This window comes from Bubalus kerabau, chromosome 2 (genome assembly GCF_029407905.1).
Source record: "Bubalus kerabau isolate K-KA32 ecotype Philippines breed swamp buffalo chromosome 2, PCC_UOA_SB_1v2, whole genome shotgun sequence".
Lineage (NCBI taxonomy): Eukaryota > Metazoa > Chordata > Mammalia > Artiodactyla > Bovidae > Bubalus > Bubalus kerabau.
The window spans coordinates 88,495,769-88,516,461 of NC_073625.1; the positions used below are offsets into that span (position 1 = coordinate 88,495,769).

At 42.1% G+C, this 20,693-nt stretch overlaps 1 protein-coding gene across 2 annotated transcripts in view; it reads left to right on the forward strand.

Annotated features, from left to right (window-relative positions):
- Positions 1-2,421: 2,421 nt before the first annotated feature.
- Positions 2,422-20,693, forward strand: part of CRYBG3 (crystallin beta-gamma domain containing 3) — a 126,212-nt gene continuing 107,940 nt past the window's right edge. For both annotated transcript variants that reach the window (XM_055567876.1, XM_055567877.1), the window contains exons 1-2: positions 2,422-2,795; positions 20,381-20,447. In XM_055567876.1, the coding sequence (XP_055423851.1) occupies positions 2,647-2,795; positions 20,381-20,447 (216 nt within the window). In that variant the 5' untranslated portion in view covers positions 2,422-2,646. The remainder of the gene's footprint in view (positions 2,796-20,380; positions 20,448-20,693) is intronic.

A 20,693-nucleotide genomic window follows, 5' to 3' on the forward strand; every position in this document is an offset into this window, starting at 1 on the left:
TAGTGATTATTGAAAAAATATGACTAGCCCAGCTTTCCCCTTGAGGGCTATTTTTTTAGAGAAATTATTTTCTTAAATAGCATTATTAGATAAACCCATAAGTCAGTGATAAACTGTACTGGCCCCAATAAGATTTTCTCCCCAGAGAAATATCCTGAACAGTCCACCCTCTGGATAGGTAGTAGGGTGTAGGGCCTGCTTTGGTCATAGTACAAGGGCTAGACACATCTGGTAGCCATCTAGCATTCCTTTGGGGAGATTAATTCTCCAGGCCTTCAAGCTGGAGGGAACAACTGGCTTCCTACTCTTTTTGCTTTCATATTCTCTGGGCTTTCTGGCAAGCAGGCCTTTAATGGAGATTCCTCCCCAAAACAATAAGACTCAATTGGGAACTTTACTTGTCTTATTCTAGTTTATTTTTCTAGCTTTTTCCTCACAGGAGAAGGTTTTCAAAAGAGAAAGTGCTGGGCAATCTTGAGGGATAGTCTGGGGTGAACCCAGCAGAAAGAATCTGTACTGATTTAACTTTGGTAGGTTAAACTGAGCCAGAACAAATTAAGGTGAGCGGCCTTGGTCTCCGCTGCAGTTGGTAGGGGTTAGAGTGCTTCTCGGAGGCAGCTACCTTTGTGGCAGGAAAGTTCAACAGCCCTCAGCTAATGCTGAAATGGGGCTTATGGACATCCTGTCTACCCATAAACAATCTTCTCCTCCAGGACTCCAGTCAGAGCAGGCCAACCTCAGGGTACCTTCCTTCCCCCTCCCTCAAGTCAGAACTGCCTTGGACATTTCATTTTATCTCATTTACTTGTATAGAGTTTTTAGCGAACAGGTATAAGATAATCACTTTTATGACTTCTACACCCTCTCAGGGGCAGCTTGGTTTTAAAACAAACCACCTGGGGTGAATGGGCCCCTTGATATTTTCTCTACTAGCCACCAGGATATACAAAACTAAAAAAAAACAATCTATGCTACTCTATTAGTGAAATAAGTCAGAAACAGAAGGACAAATACATATATTTGGATTCACTTATACTGATGAATCTAAAACAGTCAAATCCATAGAAGCAGCGTGGAAAGGGAGTTGCCAGGGGTTGGGGGAGGGGAAACAGGGCATTATTAATAAACAGGGTATTAGTCAAAGGGAAAGTTGAAGTTATGCAAGATGAGCAAATCTTTGAGTTCTACTTACAGCACAGTGCCTGTAGTTCACAGTACTGTATTATATACTTAAAACTTTGCTAAGAGGGCAGATCTTATGTCATAATTGTTTATAATAATAAGAGTGGGAGGAAAGTTCTGGAAGTCATGGATGGTTTTATATAGATTGTGATGACAGTTTCATGGTGTATATTTATTTTCAGTCTCATCAAGTTGCATACATAAATTATTACAGCTTTTTGTATGTATAAAAAAATAAAACTAAGAAAAGTCAAACGACTGTATTTAGACATGCTGCTGCTACTGCTGTTAAGTCGCTTCAGTCGTGTTCGACTCTGTGCGACCCCATAGACGGCAGCCCATCAGGCTCCCCCGTCCCTGGGATTCTCCAGGCAAGAACACTGGAGTAGGTTGCCATTTCCTTCTCCATTGCATGAAAGTGAAAAGTGAAAGTGAAGTCGCTCAGTCATGTCCGACTCTTAGCGACCCCATGGACTGCAGCCTAGCAGGCTCCTCCATCCATGGGATTTTCCAGGCAAGAGTACTAGAGTGGGGTGCCATTGCCTTCTCTGGTATTTAGACATAATTCAAAGTAAATCTTAAGGACCTTTTGGTTTCCAGATTTCAGTGACGTCTGTGTAATGACTACAAAATATTTGTTTCCCCATAGTTTGAATTATACTTGTTTTTGATCAGCGTCATTTTTGCAAGAGGGCTAGCCGGGGAGCAGTATGTATTAATAACACGGAGTGTGAGAAATATCAAAGCACATCTGGGTTAAGATAAGTTACCCCACAGACAGTAAGCCAGCCGAACCAGAAAGGACCTGTTGACAGACCAGAACCGATACTTACGGCGTCCTCAACTTCTGAGACTGGACCACGGGGTAGCTGCAACTTTTTCAGCCCTGGGAAACTGTTTAAGGAATTACTGTTCGTTAGCTGAAAGGCAGCCTAGGGCACTCTGGTACCGCAGTTTAGTTCATGAGTTTCTTTCAAACTTTAATTAATGAACTTGTTTCAAAAGTCTGAAAACCGTTCCTTGCACTGACTGGACGATAGAAAAACAAATCAGTTATAGAAAAAAATTGAGAGAAAAGACAAATGGGCTGGCAGGCTGAGCTCTTTTGGGCTGGAAGCCCGGAGCCCGGCGTTGCGGGGTGGCGCGTCCCCCCGGATCTCAGGCCCATACTGAGAACGGGGACCGGCCAGCGGCGGCGGCCGGGCCCGGGCTCGGGGCGGAGCCGCGGCCTCTGGCTCCTCCTGGGGGCGGGCGGCCCGGGGGTGGAGGGAGGAGCCGCCTCAGAGCACGAGAAGGAGTAGTGCTGGCAGCCCTTCGCGCCCGCGCTTCTACCGCCCGGGATGGACTGAGCCGCGCCGGCTGCCCGCGCCGAGTCGCTCCTGCCCTCGCCGGGTCCCACGGCCCCGGACCGGGCTCCGGACACAGCCTCACGCGTTCCCTCGGACCGGCTGCCGCGCCGGGGAGATGTCCGGCGGCCGGAGAAGGGGCGGCGCCCCCTGGCATAGCTTTTCCCGATTCTTTGCTCCCCGAAGCCCTTCCCGGGACAAGGAAGAGGAAGAGGAGGAGAGGCCAGGGACAAGCCAGCCGCCCGCGCCGGGCCGGGACGCTGCCAGGTGGGAGCCGCGGGGGTCGTCGGGGGCCCCGCGCCGACTCAGGACGGGGGGGTTCCTGGCCCCGGTGCCCGCAGCCGGCCGCTGTCGGCCAGGCTGAGCTCCTCACTTTCTGTTCTCCTTCTTCCATTGCTGAAGTTTTTTCCTTCTCTCTCAGTTCCCGCGCCGCATCACTTGGTCTGTAAATCCTGGTGAAGTCCGTGGCCAGCGGCCGGGCCAGCCCGCGGGGCGCTCAGCCCCCCATCTCCCGTCCCCGGACGCGGTTCGGTTCCCGTCCCACACTCGCGTCTGCTCTAAGTTCTCCGGCAGAAGCGAGTCCCCCGGCGTCCTGCCGGCGGTAATGAGAAAGAGTAGTGAGCCCAGCCGTCCGCCAGGGCGAGGAGGGCGCGATCCGAAAACCACTGCGATAGGAAAGGTAACGCTTTGGAGCGCCACCCGCTCGGCTGGGATTTTGCCGTCTTAATCGTAGTTTCTCAAAATATTTTTTTTTTTTTTTAAGAATGATGATGCTGAGTTCCCAAGACCCCATCAAAATGTCAAACCGTTGCTAGTCTTATTTACCATTTCCTGACATTTAAATGATGCCACCCTTCTTTCCCAAATCTCGGAGAAAACATCTGCCTCAAGATCCCAGATGGATTCCAGAAACCTGGACTCGAGCTGTCTTGGTTTCTGTAATAATAAAAACGTGCCCCTTTTTTTGCAGTTTTTTCTCCATCCTCCACCTGCTGCTGTAAAATCGAGCTTTTTGAAAAATTCATGATTAATAAAAATACCTGTTCCGGAGTCTTTTCATCTGTCCTGAGGGAGGAAGAGGGGTTAAGTGATATACAACTCGCTGTTTAAAACTTTTGCTGGCTAGAGAGGCTTACTGCTGCCTCTTCCCCCACATTGCACTAGAAGATGACTCGTGATTGGAAGGACGGTCTCCTGAAAGCTGTGTTTACTTAGGTCGTTAAAGGCTTCCTGGAGAGCTTCAAAGAAAACTGGATAGGAAGCAGAACTGTAACTGATTGAGCTGCTTCCATCAGGATTCATTCCTGTCTTGTGATTGGATCCTGGGCGTTTATGTGTTCCTCAGTTTCCCTGCTTGTGAAGCATTTGCATTTATATGACCGTCTTAACAAAACTGCCACATCTTTCCAAGAAGGTTCCTATTACAACTAGAAGACTTCTTCTGTGAGACTTAGCTATTATTGCCCTCTTAAGAGAGAATTTAAAATTCAGACTTACATAGTAGTTAAAAATAGTTTTGAAGTCTGACAGGGCTCAACCAGAATGTCAGAACGCTGGTGTAGGCAGACAGCCCTTGGTGCCTGCCGTCACTGTAACAGCACTGACGATCTTGGATGATAATATGGAAACAGTATTGAAGAGAAACCTGAAGTAGACTCGGAACTAGCCTTGAGTCAGGATTAGAAGGGCCAATTTCATGTTCCTATCAGAATTGTCCTGAAAGCTTGCCGCCTCCCTGCCCTATTTTGGTTTTTTGGCCACTTCTCAAATCTAATCTCTTTTTCTTTCGGGTGCTAGCCACTCCCGCAACTTGTCTGTCTGCTTACCACTTCTCCATTCTCCTTATCTCCAGAGAGGCACAGACTGCCGCTTTTTGACAATCATAATTTTAATTGTGCTTATATGAACTCTAATTTTATCCTTCATCCGTTTTAGAACTTGCCAGATGTTAAGGGGATAGTGGATAATCTTTTGTGTGGGTGTTTTACCTTTTAAATGAGCTTAAATCTTTTCTTTTCAAGGACATAAACACAAAGCCTTTACTGAAAGTTTAATGAAACAAATGGAAACGCTTAGTAGTACCGAATGTGCTAGTAACACAACACCCTGGTGTTAACAAGATTGGAAACAGAATTGTGATTTGTCGCTGTGGTCTTATTTCAAAATGTAAGAGTATTTTGGCTGTTTCTTTTAGAGGCAGTAAAAACTCCTGGTTTTAGTGGGAGCCTGGTTTACCTTTTGTACTGGTGATTTTAGATGCAGGGGAGTCTGTTCAGACATGGGACTGGGTGTGATAGGAATGTAAAGATGACTGAGAAAAAGGCTGTTTCAAGGAACTGGGAGAAGCTGAGGAGACCACTTGAAAACAGCCATCCTAGTACCTATGACGTGTCTTGTTTAGTTGTTAAGTCATGTCCAACTCCTTGCGACCCCATGTAGCCTGCCAGGCTCCTCTGTCCATGGGATTTCCCAGGCAGGAACACTGGAGTGGGTTGCCATGGTGTGTCTGGCACATTACAATTAACAGAATACTTTAAAAAATACTACACCTGAGGTTGGACAGACATGTATGATCAGTATTCTAGTTTTGCTATAAAAAACAGCTAAAGAAACATTCCCAGAGTCACATAGCTACTTTTCAGTTAAAGAACAAGTTTGTGCAGTACCTGCAACTCAGAGGCCACTTAACATTTATTAAGGATTAATGTCTGCATCCTGACTTTTTCTTGTACTCGAAGTGCATTCTCTCAAACTTGAGTTGTACAGTCTCATTTTTTGCACTCCCAGTGTTGACTTACATGAGTTTCGTGATGTAACTTGTGTAGGTAAAAATACAAATGGGACATAAATTCCTTAAGAACAGAATTCCTTAACAATTCCTTAAGAACAGAATTGAAAATTAAACACAGACGTAACCACAAGACCAATAAAAATAAAATTTACAGCATTATCCTGGCAGCTGTTTTTTGGCTACTCACAAAATGCATATGGTACCAACTAGGAAAAAAACAAAGTTTTTGAGGAGTTGCCATGACTGTACCACTGTGTACCATGCCATGATTCAGGTTTTCCAATATTTCCCCACTTGAATCACAGGAAAACTTTTGCTTTTATGGTGTGCTGTAAGATATTTGGACATCATTTGCTGTGAACACGTCATTTATATACTGTATTCTCTGCTGCTCTCATTAACCTGCAGCAGTTAAAAGTCTGTTTGCATCAACACTGGTACGTATGTGAATTCAGGTGTTGGCAGTTGAATTGCTTGTTAATACTCTTTATCTTCGGTGGTTGACCACATCCAGAAAGTGCTTATATTAATTTGTTTTTAATTATATAGAAATGAAAACTGCAGTTGAATTCAATTCATGGCTGTAACGTTTAGCCCGGTTTATGAGTGTGCAATGAATGGGCTCAGCAAAAGTGATAGGGGAGAGCCAGGAGGGCTTCATGGGGGCGGTGGTTTTATCTGGGCCTTCAGGGCACTGATGGTGTTTTCCACAGGTAGAGAACCTAGCCAGGAAGATGGAAATAGGGGATGGATCTTCTAGGCTGAGCAAAGGCCTGGGATTATGATCTCTTGAGGGCTGTATACATCAGTGCGGGCAGTGTGAAAGAGGCGTTAAGACAATTAGATTTAGCACTGGGTCATAAAGAGTGTTTGGTCTCAATTTAGAGAATTTTTGTGAAGCCCCGTTCAACAGGTACTGCTAAACTGTGAAATTCAGAGGATACCTGCCTTCTAATTTTCCTTGCTTTGAGAAAACGATCTCTCAATTTTGTTTCTTTGCTGTATCACACATGATAGTGAGGCAAGAACAGCATTTATCAAAAGCCGACTGTGCACTCTTTGGGCTGGGTACTTTTACTTGTATCGTCTTTTTAAACATTACCCTCAGCCTGGAATGTTGGTATGCTTAAAATTCTGACAACTGAGGAAACTGAGGATAAGATAATTCCCAGAGGTGGCATCTTGGAAGGAACAATTCTTTGCTGAACTGGACTCTCCTGTCCTTTGCAGGACATTTGGCATCTGTGGCCCTGCCCACTAATTACCAGGAGCATCCTGCAGTCACTGGGAGAACCCAGAACACCTTCCCCAAGGTGGGCGGGAGGGAGAGCACTCCCAGGGGAGAACAATTTATCCCAAATCATAACTGGGATAAGTTTCAGGGGTGAGATTTGAGACTGGGTCTCTCTGACTCAGAAACTCTGATTCTTTTTCCACACCATCTTGCCCACCAACCTTCTGAACTGTGCTCCTTCAAAATACATCTGAATATGTAATTTAGTTGGACCTTTCCTTCCTTTGTTCCAGAATGGGTAACAGTGTGGCCTGTTTCACATATACTCTTTTTGACTGTTCCTTTGAGTGTCCCAGTGTAGTGCCATTGATAGAAGGTAAGACAGGATCACTAGACCCAAGGAGCAGGGGCTGTGTCTCATTTATCTTTTTGTCCTCTGTACCTAGCTCAGGTGAGGGAGTGAATCTCTGTTGATGGATCATTAAAACGCTTATTAGTGGCTTTTCACGAATACACTTTTCACTAAAACACTTATTAGTGGCTTTTCACAGGGTAATACCCTCCTGCCCTTAAAGTGGGCATTTTTGAGACATGGTAGGGGATGGGTACCATAAAGTTCTCTAGAGAGTGTTTGGCTCTTGATTTAAAGTTCAGAGAATATTTGCTTTTCACTATGGCTGAGTGTGGCTGATAAATGGGTTGAGCCATGATACTAGTGTGCTGAAGTGTAGGAGATAGTTTCATCAAATGTTAATAGTGCCTCTGATACCAGCTGTTAAGTTAAATGTTGACCACGGCATCATTTATGTAAGAAAAAGGAGTTTTGTGCTCTGAATTTTCATGGTGATTACATTTCAAATAGTGATTTGAAAGCACTGTATAAAATAATCAGTAATAGTTTGGTGGCATAAGATACCTATGTTGTGTTGAAGGGCATCATCTGAGGCTCATGCCTGCAGCAACAAAGATGACTGGAAAATTCCAGAAGTCCTCAGCTGTGAGTATTTTGTGAGAATCTTGAGCTTCCAGGTTAATGGAAAACACAGAACCTACTTTTGGCAGTGAAGTAGAAATATAGACTGTTTTAGAGTATTGAAACCATACTTTTCTTCAAGTGAGAATCTGTCTTTTGGGTTTAACAGGGTGTCTGCCAGATGTCTAACTTGAGGATTCTGTTTCTTGCTGAGGACATTTCCTTGAAAACTAACTCGATTGTACACTCTAAATGTATGTTGAATTGCAAGTGTACCTCAAATTGATCTGCAATAAACTTAATCACAACTTCTAATTTTTTTGAAGCAAACATTTCATCTCAGTGGAGAATATGTAAAAAAGGGTAATAGTGAATTTTATAAAGAAGAAAACAATTTTCCTTCAAAGTATTACCAGAGTTCTGATGAAGTACACTCGTGTGCAGATATACCAAAAATGCCAGTGCAGCTATGATAACTAGAAAACAGATTGACGTACATTCAAACTCGGGAAGGTAATCCAGACTGTCTACTGAAGAGAGAGGATTAGCATGAAATAAAAGTTCAAGAAGTCATGTTTCTCTTGAGCCTGTCCGTTCCAGAAATTTGACTGCTATGTGTTGAGTATGTTGCTAAGGTGTGGGATACAAAGATGAATAAAAGACTGAAACTGCCCTCAAATAGCTCGTAAATTAGTGGAGGAGATAAACCTGCACGTCTCTGTTTTCCAGATGAACTCATGATAAGCCAAATGTGCATTTGGTATGTGTGACTTGTGTGGTTCAGAACACACTCACTGTTTCATGAGTGTCACACATTGCATGAGGACTTTGAACGGGCTTTCAAAGTATCTTCTCACTCTCTTCTCTCTAAGCATGGTTTGATGAGCATCCTTTGCCGAGGCAGACTCGTGGGGAGATGGGGTAGGAGCTGTACCAGCAGGGTGAGTGGACATGATTTCCCTTGGTCCCTCCTGCTGCTCCTTGACCCAGCAAGTCTTAGATGCAGGCAGAAAAGCACATTCTTGCAAAAAATCAGCATTCCAAGTGAGTGGACATCCTTATACAGAATGGTTGGGTGTTGACAGAGAAACAAATTGGTTTTGTGACTAGAAATAATTCGTTGTGTGGCAGTCATGAATGCCAAGTACTGGTACGGCTCCAGCAGGGTTATCCCTCAGTGTTTAACCCCTGGGGGTATTTAACTGGAAATATGCCAAAGCAGTGAAACAACTAAAGTTTGCTTTAGTTGTTTAGTCAAGTGTTCCTTTGTGCCTGACAGATTAGTGACAACAAAACTAAACCATCCTTAATTGAGGCCCTAGTAAGATCCAAGCCCTGTGCTTGGGGCTTTCAACCTATACAACCACCTAATACTCAGAGCAACCTTATGAGACAGGAATCTTTACTCCCTTTTACAGACACATAATTTAAGGCTTGGAGAGGTCCAGTAGCTAATCAAAAGTCTCACAAATCTTGTGGTAGAGTGAGGAGTCATCCTCCTTCCTGAATTCAAAACCTACAGCATTCTGTGACTGCTGCTTCTGCTCAACTTGGGAAGAAGACCCAAACAGAAGGCAGGGTTTAGAAAATGTTTTGAGTGCAGATAAGACCATGGCCTGCAGATGGCCTGGGTCAGTGCTCAGTACAATAAAGAATTGATGCTCCTGGCATTTGAGAGAGGAAATTATATATACTTTATACATTTATATTTAAACACATAAAAAGGGTTAGTCTCCTAAAAAGATAAAAATTAAGCCTATAGCAAGGTACCATATTCCACCTGTCTGATAATCAAAACTTGAGTTCAGTGTAGGTATACAGGAGCTCTGGTATACTGCTAGCGGGAGTGTAAATCGAGACACCATTTTGGAGGGAAATTTGATGAACTCTATCAACATCATACCTTCACATACCCTGATTTAACAGTTCCCTTTTAGAAATTCCACTGGATGTATACAGCTTGCAAAACAAGCCCAAAGTTGACACTACAAATTTAGTCATTGCAGTGTTGTTTTAATTAGCAAGAGATGAAGATTAAAATGAAGTCTTATCAATAGTGGACTAATTGGTAGATCACCATGTATCCATGTAGTGGACTATTATGTGGCTGTCAAAAAGAATGATAAAGCTTTTTGTATACTGATAAGAAAAATACATTTAAAAATCTTTGTAAAACAAGATACAAACCACTGTGTATAGTATGCTCCCATTTGCATTTGAAAATGGGGGAGTATGGAAAAAGTCTGTTCCCACTGTTGTGTTAACTATTTGGGAAGGATGAGAGACTGGGTGAAGGAATGAGGAATAGGAGGGAGACTTCTTCATTTTAGACCTTTTTATACTTAAAAAATTATATGAATTACCTATTTCAGAAAACTGGTTATGACCTAGTGAATACCTTTGTATAAAAGAGGATAAAAGAATTTATGATCCTGTGTTGGCAAAAATTCTCCAAAGGAAAAATGAACTCCATTCACTTGTTCAAATGAGAAAAGTTACGATCGAGGCTACAAATAAATGGAATGTTTATAATGCCAAATAATTGAATATTTAGATACTTTCTGCAGGTATGAGGGAGGTATATGTATTTTTAATCTGCAACGTGAAACTGGGTAGAGTTAATAGAGCCTCAAAAATACCAACTCATTTTTGTGAGATCACCTGAATCATCACTTCGAGTAGCCATGTGACTCTGAGCCAAAATATTCTCTCAGTCTTTGATTATAAAGGAAAGGAGATGGCCCTCATAGCTAAGGTCTCTTCCAGCTTTAGAATGCCAGCCAAAACTCCGTAGGGTAACAGGTGTATGCAGGATAGGTTAGGAAGACTTTTGTTTTACTGGAAAGATCACATGAAAATGCTTTGGGTATTTCCTCTGTGTGTTCCTAACATTTTCATCGTTTGATTTGAAAAGCTCACCAATGTTTTTAACAAGAATCCCTTTGGTACCACTCATGCCAGGCGCTGTGCTAACCTCTGGGAATCCAGTGCAGCATGGCATTGGTTCAAAACACTCCTGCAGTTTTTGTGGGGAAGGCAGACATAGCACAAATCTTCCTTCCCTTCTTAAAATAAGTACCAGCGTGTCTCACGGGCTGTGGAGTATTTGACAGGGGTGGCCCACTCTTAGAGGAAACTGTTTTAATCTCCTTCAGTCTGTTCCTTCTGATCTTTCTGTACATGTGTCTATTTACTATTCTTGATTTGTAAACTTTAGACAATCTATATTGGTTTCTGGTGATGGTAGATGAGGATTGAGCTATTTTATATCTCTTTCCACTTCTCTTCATTCAGCCAAAATAAGTGTTATAATTAGGGGATTAAATCAAAAGTCAACTTTTCCATGTATATAAAATACAGCTGTTTAGAATAGCACAACATACTTTTGAAGGAGCATCATCCCCTTTTAAAGGACACCTCTTATATGTCCTTTATGATAAATAGCGCAAATGACAGAAAAGACGTGAAAATGGTATTTGAATGCTCTCATGAGTACTCATTTTATGTGATAGCTACATGATATGTTAGAAATTTCTGCTTTACTCTTTATATTAAAATTTATACAAAATATGGATATGACCTGCAGGTCATAATTTTTTTTCTGTAACTGCTGTGCTTATAACAAGGAATGAAATTCTTTGAATTTTATATTTTGGTAACTGGGAACAGGTAGCGTGAGATGTAAACTCTTAACCTTTTATCGTCTTTGCTGTCAAAGTACTAAAAAACATACTCTGGCTGGACAGGTGTTCTTGCCTGGAGAATCCCAGGGACCGGGGAGCCTGGTGGGCTGCCGTCTATGGGGTCGCACAGAGTCGGACACGACTGATGTGACTTAGCAGCAGCAGCAGCAGCTGGACAGCTGGCATTGTGCTATATTAATCAAAGCCGAAAATGTGTGTGGTAATCAGTTTAATTGTTCCATTGTTCTATTAGAGGTAGGTAAATAAGATCTTATTTGGGAATGTTACATTTATTATGATACGAAGAAATTGCTATTATGTACTATTTGTACTATTAGTATTTAGCTGTTTGTCTTCTCTAGGTTCATTGCTTGCATTTTTTCACTGACTTGTTTTTACTTGCCTTTTAGAATCAACTACAATACTTTGGGATTTTTGTTTGTTTGTTTGTTTTGCTTGCCTTTGAATAGTAATATACACTCTTCTAAAACAGGTATGAAATTAAAGAAAAATCAAAAAGAAAAAAAAGCACAACTCATACATAACCACCCAGAGACAAGTTCTGCTAGATCACTTCTGATACGCGTGTCTACATGTATACATATTTTTAGAAAAAGTGAAAGTCTTCTTCAGGATTTTGAAACTTGATTTTTTTCCCCACTTAACATTGGTGCTTTATCATTTTATACAATAGTACATATACTCTTAGAAATAATTAAAATAATTTAATTTTAATCTTTTGGAAGATCTTAGATGGGTCATCACTTTTCAGAATCTAGTGTGAATGTCTTAATGTGTCTCTGTTTACAGAGGGTTTGTATTCTGATGGGAAAGTTATATAGATTTATATATAATGTGCTTTGTAGTAAAATAAAGTGAGATGAGGGAAGAGGACGTGACAGAAGTAGTGAGTGTGGAGTAAGGTATAGAGAGGATGCTCGTGAGGCCTGTCTGCTGGGTGACACCTGACCCAAGACCTACATGATACTTGAATTAATGTGAATGAATGTTAATCGTTCAGTGATGTCCAACTTTATGTGACCCCATGGACTGTGGCCCACCAGGCTCTTCTGTCCATGGGATTTCCCAGGCAAGAATATTGGAGTGGATTGCCATTTCCTTCTCCAGGAAATCTTCTTGGAAGATCAGGAAATGAGCAAATCAGAGCAAAGGACTTTCCAGGCAGAGGGAAAAGCCTGTTTCAAGATCCTGGGGCAGGCTCATGTTGGCACAGGTGTCAGAACAGGCAGAGACAACAGAATGGAAAGGAGCCAGGGGCCAGATGAGGTCAGCCTTGGTCAGGAGTTGAGATGATAAGATTACTTTTTAAGAAAACTATCACTTGAGCATGGGTTTGTATGTGCGTATATATTTGTATCCTCTTAAGTAGTTTTTCAGCTTGTTGGTCTCGGAAGACTTGACAGAGGAGGAACGGCCTGAGTTGGAGGTGAGGTCAACCTTGGTCAGCCACTGGGAAGGTCCAGGCTCACCTGTTCTGGGGTCTCCAGAGCTCCTCTCTCAGGTGGTGTGTCAAGTGGTACACGAATGAGTGTCCCATTCTAGACTGCAGCTAGAGTACTGCTTTGAGTTCATGTCACAGCAAAAGATCAGGGTATTGATCCTTGTGAGGTTGGTCACAACTGTTCAGAATCTGAGGGGTTTGAGGAAGAGGACTTTGGGAGAATACAGCAGTTGCTGATGTCACGTGTAGTTGGACAGCTCAGGTCATGTCAAACTGCCTGAGATTCTCACTTTGTAGCCTGTGATTGAACTGTAATTATGGCTCTCATTTTGGGAGCAAGTGATAGGAACAGGAAGTAAATCAGCTTCCAGGTAGATAGAAAAAATAGGAGAGGGTTGACATTATGGGGAAAGAACTGTCAGAAGCTCTAAGACTGCAAAGCCATGGAGCTTCATGATCATATGTATTACTCTCCTCCCTGCTCCTAGTTTCTCTCCAAAGAGGTCTGACGTTGAGACACCAGATGTTTGGGCTAAAATGCATGCTGTTTGACTGTCTTAAAAGTGCAGCTTTTACTTACCTTTTAATTTGAAACCCAGAAATAGCCATAACCACCTGTTTTATATTCTGCTAATGGTCATTAAAAAAAATACAAGTACTACTCTACTGCTGGCAGTCGCTGTTTATGAATGGACAGTTTTCCAGATGGTTGTTTGGAAATTGTCAGTGTGGAACTCTGTTTTTATCCCTGCAGAAGCAGGGTTGGAGATGCTGGGTAGGGCTCCAGGCCAGTAGATAAAAGTCAGTTTAATCTGTAATGTACTGTACCTTCAGTTGGGCTTCTCTGGTGGCTCAGACAGTGAAGAATCTGCCTGCAGTGCGGGAGATCTGGGTTCAGTGCCAAGGTTGGGAAAATCTCCTGGAGGACGGCATGGCAACCCACTCTAGTATTCTTGCCTGGAGAATCCCCATGGATAGAGGAGCCTAACAGGCTATAATCTGTGGGGTCACAAAGAGTCGGACACGACTGAGCAACTAACCACAACCACACAGTACCTTCAGTACAACAATGAGCAAAGAGAACTCTAGAGCTTGTCTAGTGAAGATGTTTCAAGAAAAGATCCCCAAGGTAATGTAGGTGCCCCATGGCATGAGCAGGCCCTTTGGAGGGTATGGGGGTAAAGTTCAACCTATATTTCAGCACTTGAGTGGCCATGAGAGGGAGAAATCCAAGGGAATAGAGAACAGGCCCCGTGGTGGCCTCAGTCACTTTGAAGTCAGGGACAGTAGAAGCTCTGTCTCCTTGTTGTCACGCCCTAATATTTTAACTGAATTGGTTTCTTGATCACAGTCTTTCTCTTTCTTTACCACAAAAGCTTCAAGATTCATCTGCCTTTTCTTCTTTCTACTCACTCTGCTTATTGGAGGGTCATATGTGATTTTAGATCTGGCAGAGGGCTGGTCTGATCCTTTCAATGTACGTGTTTGAAAAAGGAAAATCCGTAAAGGGGCATTTTGACTGAAGAGCCATCCCTGAAACAGATCCCTGTCCATTTCGAGTTTTTGCAGAGCTTTTCGCTTCTGGTAACAGCAAGAAACAGAGTAGGATGGGAAGAGATCCCCTCCTTGTTCCACAGTCTTTTTCATTTAGTCCTCCAAGGAGGACTGCCAGAACTAGCAGGGTTTTATGTTAGTGAGGGAAGAGAGAAACAGATTAACCTGTATTCTCATTCCCTGTCCTCAGCTATATTGCTGGTACTGTAGACCGCCCCTTCTAGGATGAAAGTGAAAACCTAGAGTGGGAAAGAGAGGAGGCAGAGAAGAGAAGTCCTCAGCACAGGCCCCTAGGAATGGTGGCAAGTTCCTGGGGGTAGTGGGTTGGGGGACCTGCTTATGGATCAGGCCATGCCCAAACCAGGCATGTGTGTTCCATCACTCAGTCATGTCCAACTCTCTGCAGACACATGGACTGTAGCCCATCAAGCTCCTCTGTCCTTGGGATTTCCCAGGGAAGAATGTTGGAGTGGATTTCTGGTTCCTTCTCCAGGGGAATTGTCCTTACCCAAGGATCAAACCTGTGTCTCCTGCACTGCAGGAGGATTCTTTACCCGCTGAGCCACTGGGGAAGCCCCAAACAAGGCACCACCTTCTATTGAAGTCACCTTGAGTTTGTGAATGCTCAGAATTATGGCCATGATGTTACCAGTACCAGAGATTGCCTCCTTTCTGGAAATAGCAAGAAATCACAGACTCGGGAATCCACTGAAAAGTGGGCTGGCCTTTGGAAGACAGTTATGGAAGCTGTATTCAGTTCTTCAATACTTCCAGATTTTTCTGATGCAGCCACCATAACGGTGTGTGAGAGAAACGGCAGAGTAAGAGGTGGTACTCAGCTGCCTTGTTGCAGGAGGGGGAGGAGTGAAGAACTTTGTCTTCCTCATGCTGCCTCCACCCACATCCGTTCCTGCATGACTATCCAGTGACCGTCTAGGAAGGGGCATTCTCACCCCTTGAGGGACTGACTCTGGAAGAGGCTGAGCAGTATCCCTTGGGTTTCAGTCTGTGGTAAACACTCAAAGAGGGGATTTTTTTTCCCGTCCCGCTGGACTTTGCATACCCTGCATGCTCATTCAGGCAACAGCTCTTCACTGGGACCATCTCTGCTGAACATCAGTGTTAGAAAATGGGCGCTATTTCACAGGAGTGAGCTTTCAAAATAATTGATACCTATCCTTTAATTATCACCATATAACACATTTAAATAATGGATATCCCTCCAACCAGATCATTCTTTTCTCTGTGCAACGCTCAGTTGCTGGTTTCAGCTCAGTAAAGAGGCTCTCACGCTGTTGTTTATCAAGAACATGACCAGAGGACGGCCTGCATCTGAACAACCCAGGGAAGGGGGCGCCGGTTGTGGAAAATGTGGATTCCTGGGCCCCACTCCAGCTGGAATCCTTGACTGTCAGGCCCCCACATCTGTTTAATAAACAACTGTGCAGGTGATTATGGTGCCTCTAGAGAGGGATTCTTAGGGAAAGAGGACCAGGGCATTGTCTGGTGTGTTCACTGCTTGTTTCCTAGTATGTACCGAGAACAGCGTCTGGCACCTAAAAAGTGCAAGGACATGTCTGGTGACTGAGTTCTTGGACCTAGTTTTCTCCTCCTTACTTTCTGTGAGTTGGGGAATCTTGTTAGAATTTGATTAAAAGTAATAGTGTAAGATATTTTAAGTGAGAGGATAGGGGCTCTCTGTGTAAATTATTTGAGCTTTAGAATGTAAAAATGCCTTCTTTTTTTATGGCCCAGGGGGTTTGTTTTATTTTATGCCTGGCATAAAATAAGTGGATTTTTAATGGCTATACATTGGATTCCTGGTTTTCAGCTATGGTCTAAATAAGGCTGCATCAAAAATGAGGAGCTTCTGTGTCACTTTGACCTTGACGCTTATCTAGATTTAATTTCCCAAGTTGTGTTATCTAAGTTAGATGAGGATGTTAAAATTCAAGGTAGTCTTATTTGTGCCCACGTGTGATCATGATGCCTGCCCCCTCACCCCCTCCCTTGAGCAGAATGTGTACTTTCTAAAAATACTGCTATTGAAATACTCCCAGGTCCCAAAGGGGATTAAATTGTGAGAGAACAATAGGAAAGGCTTGTCTTTCCTAAGGTTTGAGATCATCTGAATTTGAAAAGTTTTTCTTTCTCTTGTATTTTATTTTTGAGTCTGAGAGTACCAGTCCAAGCCTTTTGAGACTTTTCTGTTAATATTTCTTCTTTTCCTTTTCTTTCTTTCTTTTTCTTCTTTTTAAAATCTAGGCTGACATCTAAATATACAATGTTTCAAGTATCTTTATGAATCCTGTCCTAATTTTTGTGTGTTTGGTTTATAAGTCAGTTGAAAATACCTCTGTTCCTACTGAGTAATCGTCTCCCAGCCCAACTTCTCTCTTTTATATCTTTTGAGAAAAATTGTTGCTGGATGAGAGTGGATGGTACATTCTTTCAAGAGACTTACATACTAGTGTGTCATTAAGGAAAAAGGACTACTGTGTATTATTATATTGTTCTTAATGGCACAGTGTTTTCTGATTATGCACACACAAACAGAATGTTTGATAGCAGTTATTTTTACAGTCCATCTGACAAACCATACTTGAGTGCCTTCACAATGCCAAGCGCGATGCTAGGCTTTGGGATACAGCCATGAATGATACGGTCCCTGGGTTATATGAGTTCAAATCTAGTTAGACAAATGGACAACCAGCCAGCCATTATGGTAATTACTGGCAGGAATGTATGAGGGGTATCACTCTGTGCAGTGGGGGCACAAAAATTACAGGTTAACATAGAAATCAATTGGGAAGGATTAGGAGTTGGACAGGGTGGGGAAGGGTGTTGCAGGCAGGAGGAGAAAGTAGTGTGCTGGTATGTGAATTTGGTGTGTTCTGAGAATGGGTTCTAGGTGACAGGTATGTCTGCAACCAGGTCATGAAGAACTTTCTATAGTTACACTAAGGACTCTTCATTTCATTCATCAGCTGATGGAGAATCACTGAAGGAGTTTTTGAGCAGAAGAGTATCATGGTCAGATTAATGATCACTGTGTCTAAGAAGAATGGATTGAACCAGAGCCATCCGGAGGATGTCAGAGACGAATGGAGAAGGGATTCCAGACATCTAGGAAGGACATGGGGAAAGCTTTAACTGAAGCACTGATTTTTCTACTTAATCCAGAATTTTAAAATGTTGTTTGTTTTAAAACTTGACACATTTTAAAATTTTGGTTTAGCCATAAGATTCATGAAAGATAAACCTTAGGATATAAATTTCAACAAGTTTTACAAAGTGTCAAGTATTAACTGCTCTTGGTGATTTCAGTTTTAAATTCTTCAGTTGTTTGCGCAATGCAGAATGCTTATGTTCTGACTTAAAACTTTTTTTTTTTTTTTTGGCATTTTGTGTGTGTTTACAGTGTGGAAATAATTATAGCTACTTGAAAATCCTAACTTCTGCCTTAAATCCCATGGACCCTCAGCTGCATTTTCTGCAGAGCTTTTGTACTGGGAAAGACACTTTTTACTGTTTTCATATACAATTTCAGTAAGGCAGTGAGCTTATAGTGTTAGTCGTTCAGTCATGTCCGACTCTCTGTGACCCCAGGGGCTGAAGCTTGCCAGGCTCTTCTGTCCACGGAATTCTCCAGGCATGAATACTGAAGTGAGTTGCCATTTCATTCTCCAAGCTTATAGAATACCCTGTGAACGCTCTAAATAAATATACTTTCAGAAATCTTGAACTAGGATACTAAATTGTCTATTATATATTTAGACAGATTATATTTAGAAATTAACTAGATTCAAAATAGACTGTAGTTAGAAAATACACTTATCAAATCACCAAGGTTAGTAGTATTCATGGTTATACCCCAAATGTTTATATGATGCTATTTTTATGTGTATTTTGCCAGTCTTTTTTTTATTTGAGCTTAGATAGACAAGTATTGACATTTAATTTAAAAAAAACTGAATTATAAATAACCTTGTGGCAAAAGATAAGCCTAGTAAAACAGGAAAAAACAAAGATAACCCACTCACATTTAAAATGTTAACCATTTAAGACATTATTTTATAGACATGTCCATGTATATGGGTTACAATTCTGACTTGTACATTTTTTTTTCTACTTTGTCCCTATTTTTCCCTATGGAGTTTTCATATGTTAAACATATAGCTTATGTATTTATTTACATGCTTAATTTTTCTTACTGGCATTTGAGCATGGCCGTATCTTTTCTGTCCTTGTATTCCTGCATAGAGTCTGAGACTGAATGAAATTTGAATCCATTGTATTTTCCAGGTGTTCATCATCTATTTTTTCCTTCTTTTTTTTTTAAATCATTGTCATTTGTTGCCTGGATAGGCTGCTCAATTGTACTGGATTGTATGGATAGAAAATCTTAAGTAGCACAAATAGTGTCCTTGCTTAGTATCCTAATGGGAGCTGTGGAACCCCCCTTCCCATTCCCTCTCCTGCCAGTCACCACGATTCCATCCATGTGTTTTTCCCCACCCATCCATTCTCCTGCCTGAAGGCTTCCCAGTGCTAACAGAACAAAGGTCACATTCTGTGATGGGTCAGACAGGTTCTTCTTGGTCTGGCATCTACTAACCTCTGTTCTCATTCTCATCTCTAGCAGGATTATTGCTGCCTGTCACAAGATCCTGTGCTTCAGTCTTATCTTAAAAACAAACAAGCAGAACTCGGTGGTGGTGGTTTAGTCGCTAAGTCCTGTCCAGCTCTTGCGACCCCATGGACTGTAGTCTGCCAGGCTCCTCTGTCCATGGGATTCTCCAGGCGAGAATACTAGAATGGGTTGCCATTTCCTTCTCCAGAGGATCGTCCCAATCCAGGAATCGAACCCACATCTCCTGCATTGCAGGCATATTCTTTATCGACTGAGCTACCCCCCAAATACTGTATCATTATCAACCCCTGCCTTTGTACCTCCTACATGGGCACTTGACTGAGCGGGCAGAGTCTCTGCCTCTTGCTTCCTCTGTGCTCCGTGCCACTTCATTCATTCGGCAGTTATGAATGAGTTTTACTTGTACCAGACTGTATTATTAGTTTGTTTATCAGTGTCTCCTACTAGACCTTGTTTTACGAAGATCCTGACCTACTTGTTCTTAAATCCTCAAGGCCATGCACGATTCCCAGTTCATGGTAGAGTGCCACAGTAATCTTTAGAGTGAAGCTGCTCAATTTGTCTCAGATTATGAAAGTATGAAAACAAAATAAAGTGTTGATGTAAAGAGTTAATTATCTAGATCTAAAATGTATACGTACCTAATAGGCAAAATAGGTTATTATCACATCTTATAAGATATCTGTGAAGGTATTCCAGACAAGACAGTTAAAAGTGACTATCTGGAAAATCAGATTTTTAAGGCACCATCTGGGACACACTTGTGTGTACTTAGTCGTTCAGTTGTGTCTGACTCTTTTCGACTCCATGGATTATATAGCCTGCCAGGCTCCTTTGTCCATGAGGATTCTCCAGGCAAGAATACTGGAGTGGGTTGCCCTGCCCTCCTCCAGGGGATCTTCCCAACTCAGGGATCAAACCCAGGTCTCCCACATTGCAGGCATATTCTTTACTGTCGGAGCCACCAGGGAAGCCCAAGAACATACTTGGGATTAGATAAACCTACATCTCTCTCTCTCTCGCTGTTTTTTTTTTTTTTTTGCATCTCTTTTAAGTATTCCCAGAAATCTCTATATGACCCTGTAAGTTTATAAAAATTTGTTGATTGGAAATATATTTCAGATAACCCTTAGCATAGGATTAAAAAAAGAGTGGGCTGTAGAGAACCTTAATATAAATACAGTCAAAAAGAGTGCCAACACTTTCCAAGATTATGATAGTTGTACACTGGGGCTGCTTTGTTCAGGTGCATCGTTGGTGTGATGCTGGTCATAAAACAGCATGGACTCACCAAAATGTCTGGAGCCTGATGAGCATTTTTGAATGTGTGTTTCAAGTGTAGACACTCAAATCAATAGCTTCTTAGTGTAACACTTTGTATGTGAATCTTTGGGGCATTACAGATAAAAAGGACCTTTCAGTTTTTGCATTAAACACAGAAACTGTATGATTTCAGTAATTCTCTTTTAATTTCAAAAAAAACTGTTTGTTTTTTTTCCAGTGTTGAAAATGAGCCCATGAGCACAAGTCAGAAAAAGGAAAATATACTTTCATCAGAAGCAGTGAAGGTATAGTTTTAAATTAATATTATTTTATATCAAGCAAATGATTTTTTCTTAATTTCTGCTCGCTCTTCTTTTTGATTCTGTCATCTCATTTCACATTTCAAAAAGAGCATAAAGTCTTATTCCTTATTGGAAACTCTAGCCCAGTTCTGCTGGATATTTGCATCTTGCAGTGGGGTTGTGGGTAGATCATTGAAGAAAGGCTTGAGACAGTGCTGCTCTTAACCCAGCTGAGCCACTAATCAGCTG